The following is a 20,371-nucleotide window of genomic DNA, read 5'->3' on the forward strand; positions in this document are numbered from 1 at the left end:
TCTAAACTGAAAAGCTTTAATTACCGTAATAGCGCTCCTGCAAGATAGGTAACCCGTCCCTGGTTTCGGGGTTTCGAACCTACAGTTGAATGTCGAAGACAATCACGGAATTAGGTGTCGTAGCTCAATTTTGACTACAGTTTTTACCACTCCCGTGACTGCTTCATTCACGGAGAAAATTGTTAGTAACAAACAAGTCAGTACATACATCAAACGAATCGGTAATTTCCACATATTAAAATAACATGATCAAAACTTATATGAATGTTACTTCAGGGACAAGACCAAGTAATCAACATCAATATACATAAATTGAGCACGCATTACACCAAAAACGTAAACAATTACAAACAATAGCATAACGGTATCACATATGTGATTATGCATTGCGGTTAAACCAAGTAAATTTCAAAAACAAAGATTCAACGCACACAACAAAATATAAAATGTGGCATACAAAACACAAATACGATATTAAAAGAAATGCAAAAATTACTACCTGCATTAAATAACACAAAATAACGACAAACATTTATGGAGCGACGCGTTCACTACCGCCATTCAAAACAAGATGCTAAACGTAAGCCCCGTTCGTGCTTTTTAGATGGCTCAGGCAACTTTCAAAAATATATGTATCGTCGTAAGTAGAACCTCTCAAAATAAATGAGAAAACTTACAGTGAGCCTCTTCCAGGCACGATTAACAACTTTGAAAGTCAATGACCTTTTACTCAAATTACAATATTTTCTACTTGTATTATAGGCTTTCTTAAGACGATACTGGACATCCTTAAATGGATCAGACATGCCTTCTACATCACCCACGCTCTGCATTTTCTCACTAATATTTAAAACGTTATCTTTATCTTACTTCACCATAAAAATCACCCTGCATCGGAATTTGACGAACAAACATGAGAAACGCAGCACTGTAACCAGCATCGTTCTTAGATAACCGTAGAGCCTGAGACATTTTAGAAATATTAACATCCCAGTCACGGTGGTTTTCATGCAGATACAAAGATATGGTGGTAATAAAAACCCGATTACTCCTTTCAGTGTAATTCACTTGATATTTGGCTTTCTAGAAATTTAATAGCAACAGCAAAAGTTGCTTTAGGTGAAGGTACATCCAGGTACGTAAACACGCAATCAGAAAAACTTTCATCAATAATCATATCCTCTATCGTTGCATGGTAGCAGGAGTATTAGTGAGCCCAAAGGGCATGGTAAAAAACTCGAATAAACCTTTCCCAGGGACAACAAAGGCACGAGATGACTCAGATAAAGGTAGGTTCCAAAAGGCAGAAGGTAAAGGGGACAAGTCATTTCTAGAAACCAAAAGAAATGAAGTATGTGAAGGTATGGCAGCCTCTTTACTAAATGTATTCCATGAGATCACCCCCTAATTATAAGGTAGCTGGATCATTAAGGTGACCGACACGAATCAGCCGATTTTCTAATCGTTTAGCAGTCTTGCGCAAATTACCAGCGACACCTGACAGGCAATCACGGATTTCCTTATGAGACAAATTAATTTGCTCCTCATCTTCAGTAAATAAATCAGGAGCCACAAATGTAAATCAAAGCACGTTGATTTAGTCCATTGATGGAGTATAAAATTTATGTCTAGATTTATGCCCTTCTGCCGTTTGTTAATTATCTATTCAAATTCCTCTAAAAATACAATAAAACAAATTAGCTAGGATGTGCTAAGATCCAGATTTCGAAACTTTAATAAATTGCGAATTTAAGTTGGCGCCCAAATCCGTTCCTCTTCGTCACTCTGGTTAGCAGTTTTTGACTTCTTTTACTAGTTATTACATCTGTATGCCAGTTACCATTTGGGACCAGAATTTTGTATCTACGTGAAAAAATTAATAATAAAGATTCTGTTTTCACGAGTTTTTAGTCTAAGTAGCCATGGATTATGATAAAAGAGAAACATAATCCATGGCTACGTAGCCTAAAAACTCGTGAAAACAGAATCTTTATAATTAATTTTTTCACGTACAAGAAGAGGTAGAATAATCGTTTCACATGATTTAGATGCAGAATTTATATCTCTATAACTTTTATTTGAAGTATTTTTGCGTAAAATACTTAGGAAACGTTTGCACAAAGAAAAAGACATTTCCCATGTTAAACGCCTATGTTCCACTTTTCGATTTACACCCTGTACATACAGACGGAAAAAAATTTTATTCTTTGAAAGTTGCTTAAAATGAATTAAACGTCGACATTTGATCAAATTTTGACATGTCCAAAATACGGCGATCGCAATAGCTACCCTAGCTCATGCTAGGAAGCTAAAAAAAGCGTATTGGTTACCTGATAAAATTTGTAAGTGCATTTATTTATTTATGAAACAGAAAATAAAAAACAAAAGTCGTTATTAAAAAAGTTGTTAATCCTACGATTCAACTAGGAAAATCGTATCCTGTGTCTAATTATTTAACAATGGTCATTGTCGCCAGGAATGCTTCTATCGACAGTCTTTTTGAATTTTTCTAGTGGACAGAGCACATCGCATTCAGGTAGTCTCATTTCTTTAAATCCTTTTGAATAGTCTTGTTGATACAATACCTGAAATTGTTGTATAGTTATTTTAGAGTTTTCTTATGTTATAAAAACAAACGCAAGTTTTGAAAGTTTTCAAAGCTTGTGCAGTGTATTATTCGCATTTGCCAACCTTTACGTAAGGATCGTGACCTATCTGGTATAATTCTATTATAATACACGCGGTGTAATAAGGAATGTGTGCCCAGTGGAGTTCCATTGCCCCCAATAATCCAACAACGTTCAAATCATGTGCAGAATACAAAAAGAGTCTTTTTGTTTCCATATTCGTATCGATGTTGCGCAAGATTTCATTGAGCAAAACACCTGCAGTAAATATCACTTTATTTTGTAAAAACTTTCAAGCATATCCTTTCCTCCAAAAAGTTTGTTAAGACCTGGCCATGCTACCATTGACATATAAAAATCTTCAACCGCAGACATTAAATACTGATATACGGGTTTTGCCCAAGTAGGTGTTTTCATCCCCCATTCTTTCTGTTCAAAAAAATTTCTCAGTTACAAAAGTAGCTGATGTACAAACACATACATTAGATTTGATAGTTTCAAAAATAGGCACTAACTGCACGATATTCGTGATATTCACTCCCGTGTGCTCGTATATGTAGGGAAAATGTTCTGCGTACTTTTTAAATAATTTTCTTCCCTCTTCGGATGCTTTATACTGCTTGTAAATTTCTTGATACCGTGGACAAAAAATAATTGGAAACGAAAGAAGCTGCAAAATCTCATTATCACCTCTTTTTTATATACAAACATTCTTACTCTACTATTTTGGACTGGTGCAACTTCAAAATGAAATTGTTTTAAAGGATGACTGAGATCGAAGTTGTCTTTGTCGTCAAATAGTCCGTTTAGTACTAAGTACAAACTGTCTTTGGTTCTGTTAAAATCAGTACTTGTCGCTTTTACTTCAACTCCATCTAGATATTTACTATACATTGTTCTTAGTGCATTGCCTAGTAGGTACGCTCGTCTTCTTCCTTGCTACGGATATATATCCAATTGGGTTAATAGTAGTGCGTACAAATAAACATAACATTGCATGGCTACTACATCGTTTAATCTGAGACCGAAGCATGCATATAAATATTCTGCCGCAATGGCGCGAATCTAGTTACTCAAAATTATCTGGCGAAACATAATGAGTAGTGATTTTATGGTAAGGTATCGTTTTCGAATTCGGGATCTCTTGCTAAACGGTACCGTTACATTTTGGTTTTTTGAATGGACTTTTAGTTTTAGGTACTGAAAAACAGTATATTGTTGTAGCATGCGACGAATATTCTAATAGGTTAAAATATATCCAATCTCAGATAAAAACTGGTTATTTACATACATCAGTAAGTTCACCCCGACCATACGGGCTGTAACTGAAGTTGGTGTGTGGGTTTTTAGGGTATGTCGTTAATCCATCTGGTGTCTTATCGCCATGTCTAAAAAGCTAAATAATTTTCAATTATTTCCCATTGCTTTTCGGTTTTTTTAACACATACTGCCGCAACTAATTTTAGTTCATCTGTCTCGGTCTGAAAAACGTGCCACAGTGTTGTAAATATAACCACGCAACATATCGTTTTCATTATCACACGTCCAGCTCTTACACAAGCGGGAGATATATTGATGGAGAAGTGTGAGGTATCATTGATATAAGGTTATAACCCTTTTCACGCGATGTACGATGTAAAAATTGTGGAAGGGGTCAATACACAGACCCTCGTTAAAAATGTTGAGGTCAAAGCGTTACAAAAACGGTTGACTCGAGTCGAGAGGACGTATTTTAAACATTTGCGCTTTGAAGAAATTGATAAGGTTCGAATCATAACACACAGCCATAGCTCAAGTTCTCCACTTATGTCACGATGAGCGATAATTGAATAACGATATATCGCCCTCTTTTAATTCGCTTATTTTAATAATGAAAAGTTCCAGCAGCTCAATTTTAATGCTAAGAGTGTTTGGCAAAGAGGTAAGTATTTTGTTCATAAAACTCTAAATTTACGGATGTAATTATTGTATTTAGGGCGCCACTTAATTTTATAAAAAAACTAAGAAAAGCAAAGTAGCTTGAATAAAATATAGCGAAGACGTTCTGGTAGGAATTCTTTAAATAATGGAAATTTCTACCAAAGGGTGCGTTAGTTTGATGAAAGACGCATGAGTATCACCAGTTCCCTCATCATTACTCCCATTTTCCTGAAATTGGCCATATAAGAAAGAACAGAGCCAGAATTGGAGATTCGTTCACCTATTTCCCTGGATAGTATAGTAGGGGAGATAGCTCGAAATCCACTGAACGAGAGTGATCAAAATTTTAACCGAAGAAGTTTCACGTTGGCCTCTCCGCGTATGCTAAAATCGACAGCCTCCTGCCGCCTCAGGTCATGTTACTTAAGGCTCTGCGGTACTTCTTGAGGTACCAATTCTAAATGGTTTTTTTAAAGAAAATAAGTTACACGCGGAATGAAAACTTTAAGAATAGCTCTTAAAAAATCGCAAACATTTGATAGATCTGTACAAAAACAATTCTTGGTCGGTTTTTCACAAACTTTCTACAGATATACATGACTAGGTTATGGTTGGATGAATGAAGCTGATTTTTTACAGACTAATGATAGTTACTCTTAATGACTTGACGGTGTTTTTTTTTAAATTTTTTCTCTAATTATAAGATATCTTTTAATAATAAGATAATAAAAATAAAGAAAAATACAAAAGAAGCAAGCGAAAGAAAATGATTTACTTTAGCTGCTCGCATATTTGGACAAATTCCACTACAAATAAACTGTTCGAACCAATATAGACAACGAACGACAAACAAACAGTTCACATAACCAAAATATAAGCAGTTAGTCCCTTCATCATTATCTAGGATTCACCCTATAAGATTTATTAACCCTTGGAAGTAACAGAGACAGCAGTTTATAAAATGATTATCATAAGAGCAATATGCAATAGCGGGGAATCAAACTGAATGTATTTTTTAGGCTATCATTACAAAAACGTTGATTTTGTGGACGCTTTTGCGGCCATAAAGTTTAACTTTATTGTACGCTTCTGTCAAACTTTACTTTATTGTACACATCTGTCAAACTGTAGCTACTTATTTGAAACTGATGTGTGAGAAACAGTAATCTGTTTAATACAAAGCGTCTATCTGGTCTAGCCCCATCAAGGATTGGGCCATCCACGTGCGTTTTTTTCATTTTCGGACTTGTAGGAATGTTTCACACTATTTTGCATAATCACAATGTTCACATTTAAAATTATAGTTTGACGTTTCAATCTTTGCTGCTTGCAGACCTTTTTGAAGTGTAGAACCAAAACATGAGGAAGATGTTATTGCTTACATTATTATACGAAGAATCAATCACCAGCAATTAACCGAGAACACAAGTAGCTACCTATACCTGCCATCAAAGTAGGTAATCAGGTTTCTAATAATTGTACAGCATGTTAACTATAAGGTCTTGGAAGCCACAGTTACGAAGGACCTATTGCATTTGACATTATTAAAATCTTGTGCAACGGAGGAAGTTGCGATTGTACTTTTACTCTCAAACGCCTGCTATTATATCATACATGACTTAGAGTCGCAACGCTTGCAGCTTCCAAAATTTCATTTGGGGTATCTGAATTGTCGCTATCACCCATTTTGATACGCACAAAACACACGCAAAGATGCTAATTATAATTTATTACATACGACAGGAAATGCTTTGTTTTTAATTGTCTAAGATAACTATGATTTTCAGAAAAAATATGTTTATGAGCAAATTTTTGAATTCTTTTTTGATGATCGCCTAAAAAATGTTGTGTGCACCTTGGCCAAAAGTGATTTGTTAGGCCTCATCTGAATTGCGGCCTCGGCTACCGCCTCGGCCACAAACAGCAGCTTCGGCCAAAAAAGATCACTTTTACGGCCTTGGTACACAAATAACTATTTTTTCTATTTCGATATTAAAGTGAACTCATTATCGCACCGTTGTCAATTGTTTGCGGTTTGATAATGAGATCCATTAACGCACTTTTTAAAGTTTGTACCTTGCTCCTCTAGGCCAACCGAACGTTTTCTTTGGTAAAAATACATTATTTCCATTAGACTATGATATAATAACGAAATGAAGAACTACGTAATTACTTTTGAAATGGATAATGTTACAAGATGTTTAATAACCTCTATGGGATCGGAATACATTACCCAACCAACCTATTAATTCCGAAGATTAATAAATCTTATGGGGCCAACCTTCTAGGGGCGAATTTGTTGGAGACAAATTTACTTGGGGACGAATATTCCGGGGGCGAATTTACCGCACACCAAGGGTACATGAACGTATTGCTACGTAAACAAAGTTATGTTGACGTTTTGTTGGTACTGGCACGTGTAATAATAAAAAGTCTCTGTGTTCTCAATTTTTGTAAGGTTAAATGTGGCGGTATCAAAAAGGCCACATTTGCAATTGAAATTAAGTCAATAATCAAAAGAGAGAGAAAACAAATGAAGATTAGTGTTTGTGTTTTTGTGGATATTAGGATTATTTACTCTGTAACGTAATTAAATTTTTTAACTTATTTCAATCGATCGCATGTGCATGTTATATTCTTCAAAGGCCTTGAGCGCCTTTCATTATTTTCAAGTGTACTAGTTCTTAGTTTATGCCGAATAAATTTATTTTGTTTGAAATGATCGTGTTTAATCGAACCCAAATGACGACTCAGGATGTAAGAGTTCTCAAGATAAATTCTTTATTCGTACTCAGGGTTATGCTATCCAGTTGTAATATAATTCTTAGAATTGTAGTTAAGCGGTTAAGGCTGCTGAAGATCTCGCATAATTAAATGTAAGCCTTATCGAGATTTTCGTTGTAGCTCTACAATTTTTAGCACCCGCACGTTAGTGTAAGGGAGGTATTGCATTCGGGTAAAAAATTACCTCCCACTTTTTTACAGAAATGCACGTTTTGAAGCATCAGGAATCTTAACATATTCAGAAAGATACTAAATAATGGTATAAGGTTCACCAGAAATTGTAATATTGAACACTATCTCGCATTAAAAAAGCGTATTGCTTACTAAGATCATTTATTGATTTATCAAACAGAAAATAAAAGATAACAGTTGATAAAAAAAATGAAACCCTGTGAATCAACCAAGAAAATCGTATCCTGTTTAGCTAACAGGTGTCATTGTCGCCAGGGATGTTTCTATAGACGGTATTTTTAAATTTTTCTAGTGGACAGAGCACATCGCATTCAGGTAGCTTCATTTCTTTAAAACCTTTTGAATAATCTGCTTGATACAACACCTAAAATTGTTGTGTAGTTATTTTAATTAGTAGTTTTTCTTGTTCAAAAACAAATAATGCAAGTTTTGAAAGTTCTACTTTTCGACAGTAGTGAAGGCAATATTATTTCAACGCATATTTACAAAACAAGATTTAATTCGAAGCACATCTTTCTTTTGCAGACCAAGAAAAACTGTTCACAATACCTACATCATACTCGGGATATTTGTAAATGTAAATGCCCACTCAAAAAAAAAAATAAATAAAGGCAGATAAATAAATAAATCTTGTAAGAACTACGCCTTTCAAAGCTTGTGCAATGTATTATTTGCATTTGCCTACCTTTACGTAAGGAATGTGACCTATCTGGTGTAATTCTATTATAATGCACGCGGTGTAATGCGGAATGTGCGGCCAGTGGAGTTCCATTGCCCCTAATAATCCAAAAAGATTCAAATCATGTGCAGAATACAAGAAGAGTCTTTTTGTTTCTATATCCGTCCCGATGTTACGTAAGATTTCATTGAGCAAAACACCTGCAATGAATAGGTGTCACTTTCTTTCTCTTTCAAGGGTATCTTACCTCCAAACAGTTTGTTGAGGCCTGGTAACGCTACCGTCGACATATAAAAATCTTCACCTGCAGACATTAAGTACTGATAAACTGGTTTTGCCCAAGTAGGTATCTTTATCCCCCATTCTTTCTGTTCCAAAAAATTGCTCAGTTACAGAAATACCTTATGTGCAAACACATACATTAGATTTGATACTTTCAAAAATAGGCAGTAACTGCCATAGATTCGTGATATTGACCCCTGTGTGCTTGTATATGTAGGAAAATTTTGCTGCATACTTTTTTAATAATTTTCTTCCCTCTTCGGATGTTTCATACTGCTTGTAAATTTCTTGGTACCGAGGACAATAAAAAAATGGAAACGACAGAAGCTGCAAAACTTTCTCATTAACACTTCTTTTTTTCTCTACACATTCTTACTCTGTTATTTTGGACTGGTGTAATTTCAAGATTAAAGTGTTTTAAAGGATGACTGCGATTGAAGTTGTGGTTGTCGTCAAACAGCCCGTTTAGAACTAAGTACAAACTGTCTTTTGTTCTGTTAAAATCAGTACTTACGGCTTTTACTTCAACTCCATCTAGATATTTATTATACATTGTTCTTAGTGTATTGCCTAGTAGGTACGCCCGTGTTCTTCCATGCTACGAAGTTTCGAATAGAGGTAATAGTAGTGCGTACAAAGAAAACTTAACATTGCATTGCTCATACATCGTTTATTCTGAGACCGATCGCTCTGAGGCATGCAATAAATATCCTATCCTAATCGTTTATTAAAACATTAGTTTGTAATGTAAACAATTATGATAGGGTGACAAGAACGACTATCATCTATCATAATAGCACATTATAAACGAATGTTTGACGCTATTTTATGGCTGTGTGCTAGTTGCTATGACGTTTTTTCCAAACCATTCAACTTTTCCCATAAAACAAAAAAATGAAGGCGTCATCATCAAAAGGCGAAATTAATAAAAAAGCAAAAGAAATAATGCTTAGTTTGGTTCCCAGAAGATCTGAAACCGCTTACAACAAAGGTTTTGAAAAATTGGCTTCGTGATTATGATAAAAAGGGAACTGACGGAACAAATTCTACTTGTTGACTTTGTAGACCGGAAACCTTTTAATTTTGCTCATATTTATTCCCTTTTCTTTTATTAATCGAAGGTGTACAAAGCCTCATCTTTATAGTGCACTGAAATGTATGCTGTAAATAAAAAATAACGTGGATATTGGCGGGGTCCCAAATTTATGGCCTTCATAAAAAGTCATTCGATGGGTTACCTATGTACCAGAAAAAATTTACTCTTACTTGCCCTATTGCCGCCGACGTAGGAAAGAACGCAACTCGTCGAGGACCAGCTTCCAAGGGACATTCCAAAATTTAAAAGATGGCCACATAAAATAATTACAACATGTCAGCGGGCTAAAGAGGATTTACTATAATTAACAATGACAAAAATTGTTGTTTTGATGTCCTGCGTGTGACAAAGGCAATTTTGACTGTTCATTAATTATAGTGTCGAAATTTGTCTCCAAATTAGTGGAAGAAATTCGGAAAACGCTTTCAAGACGTTCCTCAGTTATCCTGTTCATCAACCTGTTTTTACGAATATAGACGACTGGGTATGACACACAATTTTTAGTATGCCAACGAGACAATTATAAGACTACTGGACTACAAAATAATCACTTTGATGCTTTTGGTTTTTTGAATGGCCTTTGTTTTTACTGAAATTCAGTGTATAGCATGCGACTGTTTCCAATACCATCAATTAAAGCATTTACCGTCTCAAATAAAAACGATTATTATATTTACATACATCAGTAAGTTCACCCCGACCATACGGGCTGTAAGTCAAGTTGGCGTATGGGTTTTTAGGGTACGTCGCTAATCTCGCCGGTGTCCTATCTCCATGCCTAAAAAGCTAAATGATGTTGAATTATTTCTCATTGCTTTTCGTTTTAACACATACTGCCACAACCAATTTTAGTTCATCTGTCTCGGTCTGAAAACCGTGCCACAATGTTGTAAATATAACCACTGTGCAAATCGTTTTCATGATCGCAGATTCAGTTCTTTTACAAGCAGAAAACGTTTAGTGTGAGACGTCCTTTTTATAAGCGTTTTATGACCCGCGCATATGAATGATAAAAAATGATGTAAGGGGTCAAGACAAAGAAGATAGACCTGCGATAAAACTGCGCTGCAAGGTCGAGGTCAATGCGTTAAACAATTGGATTTGAGAAAAAATTGTTGTCCCAAGCTCTTGATACCTACACTAGAGGGCGTGTTTTATTTAAACCTTTGCGCTTTGAAGAAAGTGACATGGTCCAAATGATAAGCCAAACCGTTGAGTTTTTCACAATCAACAACCATAGCGCAAGGTGTCCATCTGTCCATCTGTGTCGCGATGAGCAATAATTGAATATGGCAAATTAATGGAAAACCTATAAACCTTCTGATTGATTTACAGCAGCCACTCCACTGGTTTTGAACAGTGGAGGATTATCCATAAGGTACATTAGGCAAAAGTGCAGGCGGGATCTTATTGTTATCATTATGTGTAATGAAAACGTAAGGTTATCTTGCTCCAGGAACTGATAAATGTTACGAAAGATTAGGAGAAGATTGCACTATTTTGAAATGCTTATAAATTCACTTGGATTCTTCTGATAGTGATACTAATTTAATAATATGAAATCGGGTAAAGATTTTGCATTGAGGTCCACAATGTTGAACATTTTCCCTTGGTAATTTCATAATAAATCGTGAATATGATTCATTATTTAAGAAAATCAAAAACTTACAAAGAGAAAGTGATATGCCCATGTTAAGTATCTATCATACACATTCATAACATCGATATTTTCAAATTATTTATACATGACATTAGCGGATCCGTTCGCCAGATCGGTCCGTCCTCACTTATCCGCCGACCGATCCGCTGACCGCTAAGAAGGGAAGAAAGGCGCGTAGCGGTCAGGGTCGGGTTATGAGTTCGCCAATCTGACCACTGAACCCGCGTACCGACCCCGATCAATCAACCGGTTTATGTGTGGAGACTAGGGTGGTTTATCGTGCAGCTCCAGTCTACAGCAGCTGAACGTGTGTTAATAAAACTAAATTAAAAGTTTATTTTAAAGATAACCCCTAAAGCGAATCTAAAAAATTTGTAGAGCACCTCGGCGTGACTCAGCTATGGGGTTATTGGATTGAGCCATTTTCAACGGGCTTGTTACATATGGCATATAGTTCAACTGTGTACAGTTTGAACCGATTCGGCTCAAGCGTTTAGCAGTTATCGTGTCCAAATAACAAACAGCAAATAACAGACAGCACAGCTGGCTAGACGGGAACCATCGACTCCACTATAACGCTTGGTTCGCTTTGCTCGGCCGCCTAATAAAGTGTTTTGGGTGGAATGTATCGTTTTATATTAAGAAATTTCATGCGTTTAGGATATCGAGAGTAGACATTCTCGCAACAAGCAAAAAAAAATACTGTGGCTAGCACAGATACCACCCGAATCCCAGCGCATGAGATTCTGCCCTATTAAGTCTAAGAATATGTATACCAAATTTGGCTCCAATAGGTTCAGTTTAGCCGGATATGAGAGTTTGACACACTTGCGCATGCGCGAAACTACAAAAGCTTTTCAGCTCTTCCTTTTATGTCCAATTGGTTCTTTGAATTTAATTTGAATACGGTCGCGATCGCTGTTGAGAGTACCAATCACATGCGTAACCGTAAGAGACAGCTTGCTCTCTTAGTTTTCTCTTCTCTCTCACCTGCAGTATCCACGCTTATCATTGACACGCGCAGTCCATTTATTAGATTTATTACGCATTAGTTCAATAACATTATTTCATTAATCCAATAGAAACAAAGGTATGATTTCGTTGGTTAGCGACGCACAATAAACCTTTGTTTCTATTGGCTATTTCTCAGTGATCCAATGATAGTGAATTAATGATAATAATTGTGTAAACTCACCATTTATCTTGGCATTTACATTGGACATACGCAACGCCTATCGGTTTAATGATTTCTCCTATAGTTGTTCTGAGTTTTATACTTATGTGTTTTATAAATTCTTTTTCCGGCATTTAGTCTTTTACAGTCCTTCAACGACATTGATATTAGTGTGGCTCCTGTGTCAAATTCCATCTTCAACCTTTCAAGTTTTATGCTTCCGGAGATTGTATTTCAGAGGATTTTCCAGAGATCCAGTCAATATTTGTATTTATGTTGTTGTAATTGTGATGTAGGCATACATGGGCAAGGTGCCCGATTTTTATGACATTTGTGGCATGTAGTATTCTTTGCGCCGCATTCGTTGGATTCGTAATCCGCAGCGGACACATTTTTCTTTTAGGTCTTTTGCATTAACTGTTGTTTTTATTTGGTGTTGGGCCCATAGATCTTCTATATGTGTTAGTGGATACATTGAATTCTTTCATATTCTTAATTCACTTTTATCTGAACTAGCCTGGGAGCTAGGCAAACATTCATAAATCTATATCTATTAGCCGCCGTCGTTCGTCTAGTGGTTGTGTCGTTGAGCTGCCACGTGAGCAGCCCGGGTTCGATTCTCGGTCGATGCAGAAATTTTTTATATTCCTTTTCCGGACCCTTAACCTTCTTATTCATGGGCCGCTAGTAGCACCTTTCAATAAAGCCAAATCGATTGATTATATGTATTAAACATATGAACAGATGCCACAAATGTAAAATTCTTACCTCAGCCTAGGTTCGAACACTCGACCTTCCGACTATGTAGCCCAACGCTCTAACACCGAGACACATAGTGAAGTTATGCAACGAGTACATTAAACGCGTCACAAGCTACATGCAAAAGTATTTGTGTAGTAGATAATTCGCTCAATAAAGGGGAAGGTACTGGGTCTCAACAAAACTCTTCCGTACGGAAAAGTTAAGTTTTAAAGAAACTCATTTTTATGTAGCATTTCTACATTCGCCAGACTAATTCTGATGAAACAAGTGTATGTAAATGCGAAAACTTCTTACAAAAATACTCCGATTTAGATCTCACGAATTGGCCTAACCATCACATTTCACGTGCAGTGAAAGATTATTAAATCACACACAGAAATAACACGAAAATAATTTGCGACATATATATTTAGAAGCGCCATAGGTTTGATGCGTCGCTGCTGTCATGATCCGGGTTTTATCTTTATAATTAGAAATTGGAATACACAGATGAATATGGTACGAAGCAAATTAATACAGCTGTCCACGGCACCTTCACTAAAGGGCCAGCGCAGAAGAAGATGGTAGAGACTAAGTAAGGGCATCACATAATATGACCAACAAAAATCTTTGGGAACTAATTTGGCGTCGGCTTTTCGCTTTTAACTTTTAACTTTTTTTTTAACTTGAATACCTCGTTAGACATACAGCTACTTACTAAAAATGTCGCTATTTGTATTAAATTTTAATTTTGTTTGGATCCAAAAACATAATTTGTGATAATCTACTATTTGTAGTTAATTCCTGTAGTAAATTTGTTATTATCTTAATATCGGTTTCTTTTACGATGTTCTCTGTGTCCCCGTCGGAGGTCGTGCAGAGTTTTCTCTAATTTCTTTCGGCGCACGCACTTCTTTGTACAAAGACGAGAGTCGATCATTACTTGCAGAAGAACATACACTGATACTTCACTGGCGGATTTACGGATATAATTTACAAGTGCAAGTCTAAGTTATGTCTTCGGTATGTTAACACAAATTACGCATTTACCTTTTAACATTGAATAATCATTAGGATTCTTACTTCTTGTTTACTCTTTTCGTCATTGTTACATCGATATTCCTGAGTAGAAACCGCATTTTTGGATTTTCTCAATATTGAACAAGAAACAATCATTTGGCTAGGTCCACCGCCATAGATGAGTTTCTACATTACCGGCTGGGTAAATTCTATTTCAATTCTACCAACTTCTGTGACCTACTTACACACAAAGTTTATAGACCTACACTTCGATCATTGTTCCTGAGTTATAATTGCAGGTACTAACGAACCGTTTGGAGAACATTAGATGTAAATTGCTTCGATACGTCCGATTTTACTTACACTATCTGTGGCGTTGATGAAGAATATACTTATCGAGAGCTAACACTACCTAGTATTGCTTTGTGACTCCGATGTTCTACCAACTGGCAAACTGATAAAGTTCCTTTACAGTATTATAAACGCGTCAATTTTAGGTAAATTAGCAACTTAAACATATTTCAATCACTCGACAGTTATTCGAAGCACTGTAAATGTTTATAGTAATCAAACACTTACCTATCGATTATTTTAGCACGTTAATTTTCGTTTAGAAGCACTGTTAAAAACATGACGGAATCCAATGGCAGGTGAAAGGAACGTACACATCATTTCGAACATAAATCGATCACTGGTCATCCCGAAACTGGTTTTAACACATTCCTCGCACATTTATCGATTTTTTGAGACCTCATTCGACATTCTCCAAAACGGCAGTTACTGCGTTAAGGTGGCCCAGAAACAATTGGAAGCGCTCACTTTGCAGACCTTCAGAAGAAAATATATAGCGGTGCCGCCATTCAAGTTGCCTTCCGCAGGTACGTACGCCGATTCCGTCCTCGAATCTCTTTGCTGGAGCCCGCTATTCCAAAACGCGCGTTTTTCCCCTCGACCCGCGACCTCTCCACGCACAATTTTACGTTTTGCTCTATCTCTCACGGGTTAGGTGGTAAAAGGCCTTAAAGTTGGAAAATGCGAAAAACCCGAGTTTCGCGAGGGGCAGTCGAATTATCCCCCGAATCCCATCGCCGCACAAATACGCTCTTCCACGTCCTCCACGATCTCCAGAAAACCGAAATTGGATACTGGAAGTGGCCATTTTTTAACCGCGCCCGCGCACCTCGACGTAGATGCTCCACAGCCGCTCCGGGACATTTTTGATCTACCGATTTTTTAGTATCGTTGCGAAATAGTTTAAAGAAATGCTAATAAAAATTTCAGCAAAATCGGTAAATTTTTAAAGAAATTAAAAATGAAAATGCCCGAGTTTACTATTTAAGGGAGGATGGCGATTACCGATTGGTTACGGAAACACGAACTGCCATTAAAGGTTAAAATAACCTGCTGTTTGCAGAACCAGCCTAATTCTGGCCTCACTGATAGGTGTAGTAAACTTTTTACAACTCGGAAATGCTCCAATTTATGTTCATGAAATGATAAAATTAAAATATAAAGTAAAATACAACAGAAGCAAGCAAAAGGAAATAATTAATCTGTTCAGCTAAATTTTGTATAATTTACGTTAGCTCTTTGCAGATTTGGGCCAACTTAATTCCAATTACACATAAATTGACGTTAGGCGGACGCATGTTTACCTACGCTAAATCCACGCGTCCATTGTATAGGAAAAATTGAAATTGAAATGATACTTCATTGTATCGATAGTATAATTAAGAACACTTCGTTAATCGTATTCTTTCCAAAGCAAGTTTTATTATTAACTGATTGTCCAAGCTACAAAGTTGAGACATAATGTACCTACAAGCAATGAAGTTAATAAACCGCAATGAAAACTTTATGCTATTGAAGGGAAATGCTTAAACTTGTTAGGCACTTCGCTAACTTTCCATTTAGAACTTTGAGAATTTTGCGCTTGTAGTTTATTTACTAAGTGTACGGGAGTAAAGTAAAAAGATTGTTGCATTCGAGATTAAGTTTGTCTAAAGATAAATCTCAACAAAAAAGTCTTTAGTCTCACATAATAATCTACACGAGATTAAAGGTTTATTACTTCGAAATTCTACACCCGAGTTTAGGCCAACTTTATAACGATGAACGGGAGCAAAAAAAGATTGATAAGTGATCTTGTTACGTCAGTACCCACCTACTTAAATAAAACACATAAGATTTTATTAATGAGCAACGAGACCCACATAATGAACTTCTAAGTTGGAAGATAAATTCGGTCTGTGTTAATTAACAATAACAGATTTTAATTAAAATTATAAATTTAATTACGAACACTAAGCTAAGCAAATAAGTTCAAGCTTATATGCACAATAGTACAGTCGTTCTAAATTGAGGTTTTTATTTAATTTTTGCCGATGAAAAGAGTAGAAATTCTGCTGATTAACGTATCAAAACATGCATCTCCAAAACTGACCGCTAATATTTTTAACCGTTAATTTATAACTCGCGGTGATCATTGATCATTTATATGTGTAACTATTCTGGTTCTACTGATTATCGAGTCTAGTAGTGCATGCTATCCGAGGACAGGTATCAATCCATGCAGGAACTCTTCGTTAGGTTTTCACCCTTTTAATTCCACAAGCATTAAGTAGAAAGACTTCGAAGAGAGTGTGGTTGCCCAAACTTTGTTCGGGCTTGTTCTCAGATGCGAAACCAATTCCTTTATTGGAACACATTATTGACGAGCGTCTCGCAACAGTAAAATTTGTTGGCACAATGACGTCACAAATATCAATGACGTTACAATCACATGGTAGTTCGTCCTCGCATCGTTTGTTATTACTGAATTTTGAGGTTAGGAATTTATTTATGTTTTTTTTAATGTTATCTATTTAAATGTTCCTAATTACAATGAGCTTTGATTAATTCCACGCTTTCTGTAATTTGTAACATGTAATAAATGATATGAATTGTTATAAATAATCTGTTAATAAACCTCCATAATAAAAAGGAATATCAAAGGTTTCTCCATTCACCTGTAATGTAGATTTGGTTCTTGTTCATATAGACAACACAAGAAATATCATTTATGTAAGTTTAACATATCTGTTTATCTTGATTGAAATGATTTTGGAATTTATTTTTTTTTATAGGCTTAACTACTGTGCCTATGCTACATAGGTATATGTACAATATGGCTGACTGCACATTGAATGCAGCGTACGGCAGCCCAGCGGCAGCATACTCCAGCCAAGGTTTTTATATTACGTTCGAGATTACGTTATTACAAATTCACCACCGCATATTTAACGCAGCAGGTGCAAGATGCGATGGTGTATTTATTATAAGGTAATACAAAAACCTCGGCTGGAAAATGCTGCAGCTGGGCTACCCTACGCTGCGTCCAATGTGCGGTCGGCCTTAGGTCTTCAAACAATCCACATACACGAATATTTGTGTTTGCACTGGTAAACTGCGTATATGTCGTAATATCAATCTTTACATCGAAAATATTGCATTAGATTTACGATAGCAGTCTTGACCTCAGCATAAATTGGATGTTAGTACAATTTAATCGAAAGGGTGAAGACACTTAAATTGTTAACATGTGTTGTTCAATATTTGTAAATTATTGTTGTTTAAGTATAAGCAAATAAAACAATTGTGTAAATTAAAAATATTACAGTCATTGTTGTAGTGGTAAGGAAAAAATCCGAGGGAAAAGCAGTGTAGGTATACTTTATTGCAACAATTTCTTCTTTATGTAGAGGAGCTTAGTACCTATGCCAATAAACGTTTAGTGAAGTCACTTTTGCTAACAGTCTCTTGAGACAAGTTCTCTCCTTATTAGGTACTTACGTACGTAATTCCTTTTCATTAAAGTTCTACGTAAATGACACTTTTTAACTATACCCTACTAAATAAAAAGGCATATTATTATTTGTTAAAGCAGTGATGCACACCATACTGCAGATATCCAAAGTCACCACTGAACTGGTAACAAGATATACTGACAACTAACCTTCTTTTAATAATATTCATTAGAACTAAACAGTAATGCACAAGATGCTTAGACAAGAATTTTTTATTGCAGTATAAAACTCCTAACAACCCTTATAACTATTACAAGATTCAAAATAGCCACATACTTCTTATAATAATAAGCTACATTATATATTACATATTTTGCAAGATGTGTAAATTTCATTTCATCAATCGTACTAATAGTTTTATGTAATAAAATAGCATTTAATATGGATGAAGAAAAAATTAAACTTAGTAAATAAATAATGTTTAGAAATTGAAAAAATTTTAGTAAAAAATGTATTATTTCTTAAAATTTGCTTCATTTTAAAGCCGAAAACAAGTATGTGCAATCCCTATAACCGTTGAGTGAGAATTAGTCACTCAACGCTATAACAAAGTATAATGCATTTGACTTATATGAGAATAGTACAATTTTTTTAGAAGTAGGTACTGATTTTATATAGTATTTGTGTATGTGTGGTCAAAGCATGTGTGTATATTTGGAACAGAACCATCAGTTACCTTTAACATACTTTGTATCATTTCTTCTTCTTTAGTACTAGTGCTTGGATATGTTACTTCCCGTTTTTTATTTTTTGAAGAAAATCTAATCTGAGGTTCTATCTTTTGTTGTACATTAACTTGTTCAATAGGCTTAATATTTATCTTGGTACTATTGTTATAAATATCAATAAGCTTATCTAAACTTTTTTGAACATACAAAGTATTGCTGGCGTCTAATACCGTTCTACTATTTAGACCAAGTAATATTTCCAATTTTGTTGTTATCATAGAATTGTTTTCCTTTGGTATGTTCAAAGATGTTTCGGGCATAAGGTTGGAAATTTCTGATGTTTCATCATACATATTTGGCAGGGGATCTTCAGTTCCCTTTAAGAAATAATTGCAAACTGAATGGATATGCTTACATATGTTAAGATTAATTACACTATCTGCACAACTACATTTAAACATGTGAATGCATATTTTGCATATATCACACTTCAATTTGCAGGAAAATTTACATATATTGCTAATTTGCTGTACTACATATAGATGATTATTATCACTTGATGAAATTACAGTCCATTGATTATTTACATGTTGTAATTTAGTAACTAACTTATCACTAATACTTAAGGAAAGCTTATGACTAAACCTAATTTTTTGTATTTTGTTTGATGATTTGTGTTTAAAAAACTTGATAAATCTATCAAACATTTTGTCTCTAACAAGATCCATTAATGTGTTAATAGTTTTATCTAACCTTTGACATTTTTTACCTTCTAAATAGACATGTTTTATTACTTTATGCAATGATTCTAAATGCATATTCGTATTCAAACCAATATGCTTTCTGAAGCAGTATGCCCACAGTTGCGTTCGCGATTCATATGTATGAACAAAGTATTTATAAAACTCTAGAGTATCGCAATCATTTTGCAATTGGGCAATAAAACTTTTAATTTGATAAGAAATTCATCTTCATCTAATACTTTTGTAAAGAATTTAATGTTTTTAAAACTAAACTCCTCTTTTCTTTATGTTTTATTTTATTTGAATTTTGAATCCAATTCTTTTTTATATGCCACGTACATAATAATCTATTAGCAACTGGCCCCATAATGTTCTCCCATGCATTATAAAATGCAGGGTAATCATCAGACATAAATGTTTGTGGAAGAATTATTCCCACCTTATCCTTAATTTTGAATAAATTAGTGACTTTTTAAATAAATACAAATTTTGCAGAAATTGGTAGTACCTAGTGAGTTATATCCACTGGCTTGCGCTAAGGAAAGAGCAGTACCTATAGTTAGACATTAGAAATAGAATAGACATTACATATCATTCAACTGATTATAAGGTCATTGCATTCTATTAATAGTTCATGGTTAAAGTTATGTAATCAAAAATATAACGAAATACTACAATTCAGTAAAACCCTGTATGTCGAAAAGGAGTCGATCGATTTTAAAAAGTAAAACGCCTTCATTTCAGGTGGAAAAAATACTTTTCAAATGAGGTATTACTCGATACCTTTCTTATTTAAAATTTTTAAGGGGGTAGCTCCCGGGCACAGGGGGTGAAAGGGGGTAAGTCAATTTTTTAATAAAAAGTTGTCCCCCCATAACATTTGTTGACATGTTTTGGGATTTTTTTAGAAAATACAGTTATCAAAATATTAGAGGTGGGA

General features: G+C 35.1%; 3 protein-coding genes across 4 annotated transcripts in view; 1 reads left to right on the forward strand and 2 right to left on the reverse strand.

Annotated features, from left to right (window-relative positions):
* The window catches only part of LOC116170321 (adenylate cyclase type 3-like), a 195,495-nt gene that overhangs the window by 131,517 nt on the left and 43,607 nt on the right, over positions 1–20,371 (forward strand). The gene's annotated exons all lie outside the window — the stretch shown is intronic.
* Positions 2,335–4,214, reverse strand: LOC116170328 (venom acid phosphatase Acph-1-like). Its single transcript, XM_031486645.1, has 7 exons — positions 4,076–4,214; positions 3,919–4,023; positions 3,345–3,566; positions 3,109–3,297; positions 2,936–3,056; positions 2,692–2,885; positions 2,335–2,585 (listed from the first exon to the last, which is right to left on the reverse strand). Exons 1-7 carry the CDS (start codon positions 4,160–4,162, stop codon positions 2,454–2,456), a joined length of 1,050 nt encoding a protein of 349 aa, XP_031342505.1. The 5' UTR covers positions 4,163–4,214; the 3' UTR covers positions 2,335–2,453.
* LOC116170329 (venom acid phosphatase Acph-1-like) lies at positions 7,544–10,721 on the reverse strand. Its single transcript, XM_031486646.1, has 7 exons — positions 10,415–10,721; positions 10,262–10,366; positions 8,861–9,082; positions 8,623–8,811; positions 8,450–8,570; positions 8,209–8,402; positions 7,544–7,887 (listed from the first exon to the last, which is right to left on the reverse strand). The coding sequence occupies exons 1-7, from the start codon at positions 10,499–10,501 to the stop codon at positions 7,756–7,758; spliced, it is 1,050 nt and encodes a 349-aa protein (XP_031342506.1). The 5' UTR covers positions 10,502–10,721; the 3' UTR covers positions 7,544–7,755.

The sequence above is a fragment of the Photinus pyralis genome, unplaced genomic scaffold (assembly GCF_008802855.1).
Source record: "Photinus pyralis isolate 1611_PpyrPB1 unplaced genomic scaffold, Ppyr1.3 Ppyr1.4_LG5, whole genome shotgun sequence".
In the NCBI taxonomy this organism is placed as follows: Eukaryota; Metazoa; Arthropoda; class Insecta; order Coleoptera; family Lampyridae; genus Photinus; species Photinus pyralis.

Coding starts and splice junctions, on each gene's coding strand:
- LOC116170328 (XM_031486645.1), bottom strand. CDS start 4,162: ATGAAAACGATATGTTGCGTGGTTATATTTACAACACTGTGGCACGTT. Junction 4,024..4,075: donor AACTAAAATTAGTTGCGGCA/GTATGTGTTAAA, acceptor AAAATTATTTAG/CTTTTTAGACATGGCGATAA. Junction 2,586..2,691: donor GTCACGATCCTTACGTAAAG/GTTGGCAAATGC, acceptor CAACAATTTCAG/GTATTGTATCAACAAGACTA.
- LOC116170329 (XM_031486646.1), bottom strand. CDS start 10,501: ATGAAAACGATTTGCACAGTGGTTATATTTACAACATTGTGGCACGGT. Junction 8,812..8,860: donor CACCAGTCCAAAATAACAGA/GTAAGAATGTGT, acceptor AAAGTTTTGCAG/CTTCTGTCGTTTCCATTTTT. Junction 8,571..8,622: donor TTGAAAGTATCAAATCTAAT/GTATGTGTTTGC, acceptor TTTTTGGAACAG/AAAGAATGGGGGATAAAGAT.